This window comes from Nothoprocta perdicaria, unplaced genomic scaffold, assembly GCF_003342845.1.
Source record: "Nothoprocta perdicaria isolate Ctin4 unplaced genomic scaffold, notPer1 scaffold_4, whole genome shotgun sequence".
NCBI classification, from domain to species: domain Eukaryota; kingdom Metazoa; phylum Chordata; class Aves; order Tinamiformes; family Tinamidae; genus Nothoprocta; species Nothoprocta perdicaria.
Genome location: NW_020455643.1, coordinates 2,028,662 through 2,039,548, shown reverse-complemented (window position 1 = coordinate 2,039,548; position 10,887 = coordinate 2,028,662). Strand labels below are relative to the sequence as shown.

The window sequence follows — 10,887 nt, the reverse complement described above, 5'->3', positions numbered from 1 at the left end:
TTTTAGTGCTCTCTGACATCAGTGAAACGTCTACTCTCCAAAATGGGATGGGCCTACYTGCAGGTTTAAAATCAAGTCTCTGCATAAATATTTTTAGGATCAAAGMCTAAGCAAGCATAAGTTCTGCAGCTCACATCACAAAACAGCCGCAGCAGGAGGAGACAACGTTCCAATTGTGCCATCTAGGAACAAAACTACATAAAAAAATCCAGCCCATACCCTGATTGCTCCATTGCTGCCAATGCTGCTGTGTTTGTGTAAGGGCCTTTTAAAGATGTTAAATGAGGAAAGAGCATTTTAAAAGCATCATTAAAACGTATTCAAACATCAGAAGAGCAATTTTGGTTAACTGCAGTTACAGGTGGCCTTTGAACCGGTCCGCATTCCTTTCTGGGCCCTTTATGGCCTCCCGTGCTCCGAAGACACCGGTCCATGCCGGAATAGCAGGCAGATGTTTACCCAGGCCTGACTGCATGGGCCACCTGACTTTCATATGACTACACTGGACCACGTTTGCCCCCGTCTCCTTGCGTTTCTCCACCTGCACCAGAAGACAAGGGCTCATGACTCCTGATTGCAGGTTATTTGGAATTAAGGCTTTAAACAGGCCTATGGTAAAGCACAACAATATTTCTTTAGGCATCTTTAGTCTCTCACTCAGTAGGTCTCTACTGGATGCCGTGCACAGAGCAGCAGCCTGCCTAGACCAGCTGTCTGCTATCGTTTTGCCCATCCGCAGGAGACTGCTCCTAATACCAGAGGGATAAAAGGAAAACAAGCAAAATATTTTTGTATTCAAGTAAAACATAAAGCACAGGAGGGCTTAGATGAAAGCTGAGCAGATTTGAGGTTTCAGCACCTAAATTCTGCCAAATTTCCCCGCAATTCAGGCCCCTTGTTGCAAGCAGTGAGGTGCAGCCCCAGTCCCGCAGGCAGCCCGTGCATTCGCAGACCCCCGGGGAGCAGCTGCGACAAGAGGCCCCTTCGCGCCACTCGAGACCTCGCAGGCGGCCACGAGCCCCCGGCGGGAAGGCGGAGCCTATAGTCTATAGGCGGCGGGAAGCGCCGAGCTCCGCGGGCCGCGCGCGGACGAAGCCCCGCGGCGGCGGCGGCGCAAAGGGGGCATCTTTGCGGCGCCGGGCGCGGAGCGGCTGCCTCCCYGCCGCCTATAGACTCTCCATCGGGTACCGCAGCCGGGCGGAGCGGGGAAGGGCCGGGCGGCCGCCGCCCCCGCGGCGGGCGGGATTTAAGCGCGGCGGCCGCGCGGGCCGCGCTGCGGAGCGGCGGCGGGAGCGCAGCGCGGGTGAGAGCGGCCGCGGGGCGCCGGGGAGGGCGGGCGGCGCTGCCGCCGCGCGGGGGATGCAGCGCGGGGGATGCGCGGCCGCGGGGCGCGGGGACAGCCGCGAGGCGCAGCGCGGAGCCCGCGGGGGGCCCGTGCCCCGCGCCGGGAGCTGCCGCGGGCCCTGGCGCGGGGGCGGCGGGTCCGGGCGCTCCGGGGCCGCGGCGGGAGGCTGCTGCGGCAGCCGGCCCGGCCCGGCCGAGGGTCGCCAGGAGATCAGCGGAGATGCCTCAGAGCCGAGTCGGGTGGGCAGCGGTGCAGGGGGAGGCGCTGCTGGTGCCAGTGCCCCTGCTCCTGTTATTGTTGCTGCAATGCCCTGCTCTAGGTGCACGGAGCCTCCTTGCCCTGTCGGGACTGCATAGTGGAAAACCCTTGKGAAAAATGCTGATATTTCACTTAACCAGCACACACGGTGCTGTTTGGACCATGTCCAAAGGATGCTGTGAGCAGCGCAGGCCCCGAGGACACTGTGTCCTTCCAGCTCTGCACCACAAAGGTGGCTGCTGCCCAGGRTGAGAGATCTCCCTCTTGAGAGAGAGATCTCCCTCTTGTCATCTCGTGGGGGGAGCGCTCATCCCTCCCTGCTCTGCTCTCCTGGTCCTGCTTTCATTGGGCTTTCAAGCCCGTGCAGCAGTTGGGCGCCTCCAGYCGAGTCGTGTTCTTGGCACAGGGCTGAGCAGAGCAGTGTTCCCGAAACTGGAGCCTGGAGCCCTTGGGGTACTGCCCACACGAGACCTGCCCTCCAGTACGACCCGCTGCCCTTTGGAATTTGCTCCTTGGGGAACAATTTAAATAACAATTTCCCGCCATTTTAAATGAGACCACAAAATTAATACTGCATTAGTAGGAGCTCTCATTTCTGTTTCCACAACTCAGATTGCATCTTGTGTGAGCAAGCGCACATGTGAAACCCTTCAGGTGTCGGCTGGTCGCTCTGGAGACCTCTCTTCTGTTCCTCTTGCTATCTACTCTGCTATCTACTCTAGTCTAAGACTGGAATAACCCAACCTCTACCCTGTTTCAGGCTAAACTGGCACGGTGACATATTGCAGCTTCGGRGAGAGCCTTATCTTGCCCAGCAAACCAATGTTCTTTAGATCTTCACCACTGGCCTGAACAGAGTGGTGGTTGTGTCCTCCCCTCCAAAACTCATCCCGTTTGCTGTCCCCGCACTGGAGGGGGTTCTGCTAAGCTKCTAGGGTGCCACGTCCAGAACTGCTTGCAGGCCACGGCATCCCTGTGAGTGGAGGCTCCTGCGCTCCTGCGTGTGCTTACATGGGTGTCTGCAAGGAATGCACGTCTCCCTTTTACCTCATACCTGTCGCAACTCTGTCGCTTCATTTTTCTCACCTTGCACACTGATAACCAGCGTGGCGCAACGCCGCCTCCCTTGATGAGCTCTCGACAGCTGGCATGCAACAGCCTGTTCTGTTTTCCACTAATTCCAGTCATAAATATGGCAGCATTCCCCTTACATGTACAACGTACATACAATCMAATCCAGCTCTCATTTTCACTGCTTTAGAAAAGGCTCGAAGCAAACCAATAAGTCTGAACAAAATAACAGGTTTCCAAGTAAAGGTCTGTACAGCCACAACTGCTGTGCTGTGACCTGGATGCTTGGAGCCTCTTCCCTGATAAGATTTTGAGGACTAGCAGGTTACTTTATCACATTTAAAATCACTTCCTACCTTGTTATAGGCAATCGTACACTAGATCTGCGCGTTTAAGAACTTGAAAGAAGGAAGAAATGCTGTTTCAGGATTGCCTAGGTGTCCCACAGTCTATGCAGATCTATGTTCTAGCAAGGATCTTCTGCTTCAATTACAGATGTAGCTGTGACTTATAGGCATTTTTCAATATGATGTTTTTGGTCACTGTAAGCACAAGAAATATTGAAGAGAAGCAGAAGGAAGGTGCAAGGAATGACCCCGTGCGAGTTTGGAGCTGGGGAGGAGGATGTTTGGGTTGGATCTTACAGGAGCGGCTGGGCAGGTGCCACTCGGTTAATGTTTCATGGCCTGGTTTGATCCTACCAAAGGTAAAAGGTGACTTCGGTCACCAGCAAAAGATGTTTGAATTCTTAGGTCTTATGTAGAATATGGCACTTTTCTCACTCTGAAGCAAAATCCTTTACATCATCATTAAGATAAACAGGAAGAGGGATGGTTAGTGATAGATAGATAGATAGATTAGATAGATAGATAGATAGATAGATTAGGAAGCTCCTGAAGTTCTGAGCAAAGTAAAGCAGAAATGTGGCTGAAAATGCCAGGGCTTTTCTTATTGTTCCTCCTCTTGAAGTATTTCTCCAATTTTTTTGAGAAAACTCACAGTCAAGGCATGTCCACCTGCATGCCAAATGCCTGAGTCATGCACACTAATAATTTCTCCCGACTTTGCTGGCAGGAATGCACGCGTACRAGTTCACCAGGAGAGCTTCTGTAGACAGCAGTGGCAGTGATGTCAGGCTGAGGTGCTGGTGCAGGAGGACGATGCTGGGGCAGAAAAGCAGGAAATGGCCTTGCACCCACTGCAGGATTTTGCTCCAGAACTAGAGGAGAGGTTTTGTTTATTTTAATCCACCTGCAAAGCCATTTTCACTTGTGCATAAATGCCCATACTGGGCGCTGTGCTGGACTGGGGCTGTTCTTTGCGTGCACATTCTTTGTTTGATGTTACCTCCCTGGGAAAACAAGGTTTTACACACGGGAGTGCTACGAACTCCAGTGACCAGAGGGCCCTGCATCTCAGCAGGGCAATAGGCAGCTGTGGAGGCTGAACTGCTGCTGTGGCCAAGGGGCACCCAGGTTGCAGGAGGTGACACCAAAGCAGGTCAAGACGCTGTCCCCGGGCATGGCTGGCAAGCTCAGCACAGACCTAGCTGCTGCCTCGGCCACATCTCACCCTGATCAAGCATCCCTGGTGCACAGGATCCATCATTTATTATATGCTGGTGCCCACTGAATAAAACATAATAAACCAAAGGCACAATGGACTGGGAATGTGAATCCTCTTTGCATTTTGTTTGCATTTTCAGAAGTCAGTCCATTTAGATCAATGGGTTCATTCCAGAGTTATGTTTGCATTAACAGGGACAGGATAAGTCCTCAGAGAATTCAGGACAGAGTGCCTAAATGACAGCAGAACCAAGCTGTCTGTGACAATAAAATTAGAGAAAAGTTTAAGAAGTGTTAGATAAATGATTTGAAGGAGGATCAGCATTCAGCATCTGAGAAGCACAGCTCTAGGCATTTCTGATAGTTACCATTATTTACATAACATATTAGGTATCATTAGGTCAAAACATGAGGCTCAGGCTCATGTTTTGTTTGCCTGTTAATTTTTTTAAGATCCCATGGCTTTATTTAAGCTTCACCGTGACTCCAGCCTGTTAGGACTGTGCAAGCCTGACCAAGGCTTGCACCTACCTGTGTTCCAGCCACTACTTAGCAATGGCCAAGCTACTCGGTCGCATATGGATATGCTTGGGACTGAGCTTGGCTGCTTTTTCCTTCTTGACTTGAGGACAGCACTGCTAAGTTTACATGAAGATATTACTATTCTCATTTGCTGGTATTCTACATACAAAGGCCTCAAAGACCATCTATTTACTGATTCCAGTGCTATCTACAGGTCCAGGGTTTGCTTTTGCCCAGTACAGATCCAGTTTTGTAGATGTGAGTATATTTTGGAAGCCTTTTTTTTCTCAGTATGGGCAGTCACACTCTCGGGGCGAGCGCAAGGTGTTTCTCAGGCATTCTTTGGGAACCAGTCTGTGCCAGTTACATTGCAAGAATGTTTTGCTCTGCAGGAATGTCCCCCTCTGTGCACAGGGGGTTCAGCCACCAGAGCTACCTGCAGGCAGTGCCAACAAGTGATGGCCCCAAAACAGTGGTACTCAAAGCAGAAATGTATCGCAAAGGACCTAATGTTGGCATCTTCTAGGCATTGCAGTTCCAAACACTAGTTTTCACACTGAATTATGGTTATTCAAAGCAGTTTTGTTTTGTTTTGTTTTTTTTTCCTGAGATTAGGCATGCTCTTGAATGAAAACTCTAGGGATTTTTGTTTTTTTTTTTTTTTGGGGGGGAGTTTTTTTGAAGGAAGGGATGGCTGGTGATTTATCTCTCCAAGTGCCGTAATCGGAGATGTGTCAACAGTCAGGAATATCAGGTTGCCAATTAAAACAATAGAAGCTGCTTTACAAGTTGCTCTTCTTGCCTTTTCCCTTGGAGGTGAAATTGCTGAAAATAATTTGAGTGTTGCCTAATAGCTTCAGAAGCTGATTTCTATTCACTGCATGCACAGCTGGCGGTAACTGTTCCATGGCCTCTGTACAGGAAGGCATTTCCATAATGCAGCTGAATACTTAAATTGAAATTTGTAGACAAATAATAAGCTAAGATTGTGCAACAACGATTTATCTCCTCCTGTTCTGAATATTGGAAACTGAGCTAATTATGCAGGATCCTTTCAACGCAGAGATCCAACTAATTGCAGCATTAATGCAGTAAAATGCAATAAATATCAGCAAATCTTACATTCAAGTGGAAGCCTCTAGGACAAGTCCTGTTTAATATTCARATTTTCTATCCTGAAAAGTGATCTGCTTGTCCTTTTAATACACTGTAACTGGACTAGGTGGTAACTTTTTGTGAAGCCTCTGGACATACATATCACCTATGTTTAAATTTGCAATTAATGCAGATTGAATGGCTTAAGAATAGACACTTGCAGCAAAGCACCACAGGGGAGCCTTATCTCACYGGCTGGGGGTCAGTTAAGATGGCTCTTTTTCCTTACCCTCTACTTTTTCCTTTAATTATGTATCTAGAATTGCATTGACCTGAGGTGCCCATSGTGTTTGTTTTTTCCGAGATTAAATGGAGGATTGAAACTGTAATCTGCCTGTTTATCTCTGAYTTACCCCAACCTTTCTTGCCCATTTGGAGACCACACAGACTAAGACTGCTCGCATTTAGGCTCTGAGCTCTGAGGAGTCCCATTACACTTGTATCTGAGTATCTGGGGATCAGCTTATCCCCTTGCATGGTAAATACGGGAAGTGAAGAAGGTACCGGCTATGGACTTGGGCAGCATTGCTAGGAAGGCTGTGACTGAGCTGGACTGAAATGCAGTCCCCAGGCAGTCCCAATCTGTGTCTGCATAAAATACTGGGAAGTATAAACAGAAAGGTCTGCTCATTAATTTGCCTCATCCTTCATCTACATGTCTCTGAAATAAGGATATGTAGCAAAGGAGAGCGGTGAGTGAGCAGCCTGGTGGGCTGCCCTCAGCTGGGGGACATCTTTGACAGGTCTGCAGCCCAGGGAAGGGCTGYCTGCTCTGCATTTCCACTACAAGGGTCTGTGCTGCTGAGGCAGAAAGCCCTGTTAAGCTGAGCTCTCTTTCCTGAGGTCGCCTTTGATAACCTCGTACCTTTACACCCACACAGCCACCAAGCACTAAACCTTGTAGTTTCCCACCACAGCCATCAGGCTTAAGTTACTTACACAAGAAAAGTGTTTATCTAGCTCAGGTAAAACCCCAGAGTAAATACTGTAATCCCACTTGGCATAAGAGGACCCAATATGCTTAGTGGCAGTCATATAGCAAAGGGCTTAACCTGTTCATTGAGAAACGCTGCCCTTTTTGCAGAAGTTGTAAGAGATCCTTTTGGCTCCCAGCGAGTCACAGTTTGGTTTGCCAGCTCTGCCATTCTTACTGCAGGTCTTACAATATTGTCAAAGCTTGAAGGTCACTTGAGTTCTGCCCTAAAATAGCTTAACTGAAAGGAATCATCTTCCATTAATACCAGGACAGAACTCAAAGGCAGCTCTTTCTATCCAGCTTGTATATTTACAAGTGAAGCTACGATGGCCATTGCTTGATTTAAAACTGAAGTGAGCTGCCCTCCAAAAAACTGTAGCAAGTTCCTTGGCTAGATGGTGCCTAGGAGACAAAAGGGGAAGAGGAAATGCTGAAAACACAACATTGTGGGAAAAGAGGGAAAAGGGCAGAGTAGAGGTTGAGAGGCTGGTGGTACTGGCTGGGTGAGGGATCTCGGTATAAAATTTCTGCATAAAAACCTCCCAATATGAAATCTCCTCCTGCTTTTTGGTTTTTTTTTTTTTTTTTTTTTTTTTTTTTGAGCAGTGTTTACAGTTTCACTGCGCTTCTTGCTAGCCAACGAGGTGGTTTTTATAGAGGTGCTGAACAGATGCGAGGAGATCTGCATAGGAAATGTGAGGAAGGAAGAAAAAATGCTGGGAAAGGAGCCAGCACGGGGTGAAGGAGGGGGAGCCAGGATCAGAGGCAGCTCCCTTGCTGGTAGTGCTGGAAAGTCAACTGGCCAGAGGAACATTGAGGCTCCACAGCTGCCTGTGCAGGCACCTAAAGGAAGAAGGATGGAGGAACAGGCTTCCTCCAGGGGTCTGCGCTTAACAGTGCAAAATCGTAGGCATCAGCAACCAAAACAAGCCCTAATGTGACGGCCAAACAAACTAGGAGTAGCTCCCCCACAAGTAATTTGTTTTGCCTTCTGCACTCTCTTTTCTGAGCTGATGTGGCCAGTATGGTTTGACTTGAAATCTAAATCCTTATTGTTTATAATTTTATCTCTTTTTCTGAAAGTTGGTATTTCTAACTTGAATGTAAAGACTAAAATATTGGAAAGCGGCTTTAACAAGAAACAGTAGAAGGTAAAACCAATTTCCTAGGCAATAGCTGCTCAGCTGCTTCACTCTGTGCAAAGACAGGAGCAATGAATGTAGAGAGGTACTAACAGGGAAGAAATTCTTTCAAGCTACTCAGCTACTGCCRGATGAGTAACAAAACATTCATAATCAGAGTGCAGGAACGTAGAGTGCCCAACTAATAGAATCATAGAATCATAGAATGCCGAAGGTTGGAAGGGACCTCAGAGGTCATCGAGTCCAACCCCCCTGCTCACGCAGGGTCACCTAGAGCACGTGGCACAGGGCTGCATCCAAGCGGGTTTTAAAGATCTCCAAAGAAGGAGACTCCACAACCTCTCTGGGCAGCCTGTTCCAGTGCTTTGTCACCCTCACAGTGAAGAAATGCTTCCTTAAGTTCCTGTGGAACTTCCGATGCTTCAGTTTGAAGCCATTTCCTCTAGTCCTATCCCTGCCCACCACTGAAAAGAGGCCGCCCCCCTCCTCCTCACTGCCTCCCTTGAGGTATTTATACACGCTGATCAGGTCCCCCCTCAGCCTCCTCTTCTCCAGGCTGAACAGRCCCAGCTCTCTCAGCCTTTGCTCATACGGCGGATGTTCCAGGCCTCTGATCATCCTGGTAGCCCTGCGCTGGACTCTCTYCAGCAGCTCCACATCCCTCTTGTACTGGGGAGCCCAGAACTGGACCACTTTAATGTCTGCAGGTAGCAGTTCCCAAAGCTCAGCACTGTTTGCCTCTGCTCCAGGAGGGCAAAGGCTGGTGATGGGTCTGTATTTCTAATTGAACTTTACTTTATTTACCATGTACTATTGAACTTGATACAATATTCACCATAACCATTTTTACTTCTGGGTTTCTCTTTTTCCAGCAGCAGCAGCAGCAATCCTGGCTTCTCGTTGCAGTTTACCTTCTCAAAATCAATGAATCTAAAGATGGATATTAAGCGTGTGAAGGACTATTTCTACTGGCTCTACTTCCAGTACCTCCTCATCACATGCAGCTACGTGCTGGAGCCCTGGGAGCAGTCCATGTTCCACACCATCACCGTGACTGTTCTTGCCATGGTGCTCTACACCGCTTACGTCTTCATCCCCATCCACGTCCGCCTGGCTTTCGAGTTCTTCTCCCAGATGTTTGGAGGCCAGCCCGAAAGTACTGTTTCCATCATGAACTGAACTTGCCTGCACCGCAGCGAGCARCGCTTGCAGCTTGTGAAATGAAAAGTCTTCCTCAGTTCTGTGTATTTATTTGAGCTCTGAAGCAGTTTTGTGGTTATGGAAATACTGTAGTCTCTTACAAAACATGGCTTGCTTAATTGCCATAGCTGACAAGCAGAGTAATGCTGACTACTACACAGAGCCAGTTAAATAAAGCACTTTTATGAGTGATAATGAACCACAGCATCCAGAAGGAAACACCTAATATTCAGCTGGTTCACTCTTAGAAAAATATTCATGTATGGTGAATCCCTTGAATGCGGGCATGTCTGCTCTGTCACATCTGAAACATTTTTAATCATAATGGAAGGCAGGTATTCTAGTATTGCATGGTTTTTCAAAGTGTAGTTTTGCACATCTTCTTCACTCTACTACTGGCATATATGACACAGCAAAGACCGTTAATGATGACTGTGAGGAGGGATATTTAGCTTATTATGCACAACTGCCACCAGTGCAATGGCAAAACATGCTTTTTTGGACAGACTGGAGAATGTAAGGAGCACAAAAGAAATACAGCATGACTGAGTACTGATGTCTGTCTAGTAACTGACTTGTTTTTAATGGATGGAAGAAATTAGAGGAGAAAGTAATAAGMGGTATGAACTTGTATCGAATTTTTAGCATCCAAGTTCCTGCCACTAAGTTTAAATGTCCTAATTGCAATAGTAAAATTTTACTAAAAACAAGGGAGAGAAACACAAGCGAGCATTTCACTGCACTCCTGCCCTCCTGGATATAACTGACAATTCTTTTCTCTTAGCTGCCATGCACTGAGGCGAGCAAAGTGCATGTTGCTCCAGAGGAAGATGATCTGGTATATAGAGTGGAAGTAATATTTTAATAACTGCAGGGGTAATAACTGAAGCATTTTAATGAAACTTTGATACAAAGATCTGCTTTACAAAGAAGAAATGAGATTTATTGTAATTGCCTGGGGAAAGTTTCCTCAATAATTCAAGGTTTGTTTTCTTCGTTTTTCATTTTGCATCCAAATCAAATGTCAATGCCAAATTGCAAGCTATAGCTATGCAGTGCATGTATCTAACAGCAGATGCTAATGTTATTACAAGTGAGAGGTATAAAATGTAAATAGCTCCCAAATAATGCTTGCACAAATAGAGGATTTTTAAAAAAGCTTAACTTCTTTATTAAGCTGCAGTGTGGTCCTGCATGCTTAAAGAAATGTTCTAAACTTTGGCAGAAACTAAGACATGTTTTGAAGGCTGAACAGATCTGAACATGTGTATGCAGTTTTCCAGAAACAAATAAAAATTGTTTCTTCAAGAAACAACACTTTAGTGCATGACTTGGCTCTTTTCTTTGTAAATACTCTAGGTGTTTGTGGTCCAGGTCACCAGCATGGAAACAGTTTATTTTTGCTAATACTGCAAGGAAAGGTTCCACAACTGCTTACATAGATCCATGTCTGGAATATTCATCCTCACTTGAGACTCATGTTCCTGCCCTGGATCTCTCTCCTTTTCGTGGACGGGGAGAGGGGGCAATAGCAGGATTATCACGTCCTTCAGGTAAGATCTGTAACCTCTGCTTATATATATACACTAGCAGTTGAACACTGTAAGACTAAAACTGATGCAGCCTAAGATATCACATCATGAAACAAGCTGA

At 47.2% G+C, this 10,887-nt stretch overlaps 1 protein-coding gene across 1 annotated transcript; it reads left to right on the top strand.

The window, feature by feature from the left end:
* Positions 1 to 8,906: 8,906 nt before the first annotated feature.
* Positions 8,907 to 9,889, top strand: SPTSSB (serine palmitoyltransferase small subunit B). Its single transcript, XM_026045380.1, has one exon. It carries the CDS (start codon positions 8,959 to 8,961, stop codon positions 9,211 to 9,213), a length of 255 nt encoding a protein of 84 aa, XP_025901165.1. The 5' UTR covers positions 8,907 to 8,958; the 3' UTR covers positions 9,214 to 9,889.
* The last annotated feature ends 998 nt before the right edge of the window (positions 9,890 to 10,887 follow it).

Excerpts from the sequence above, each read along its gene's own strand:
- SPTSSB (XM_026045380.1), top strand. The coding sequence starts at position 8,959 with ATGAATCTAAAGATGGATATTAAGCGTGTGAAGGACTATTTCTACTGG.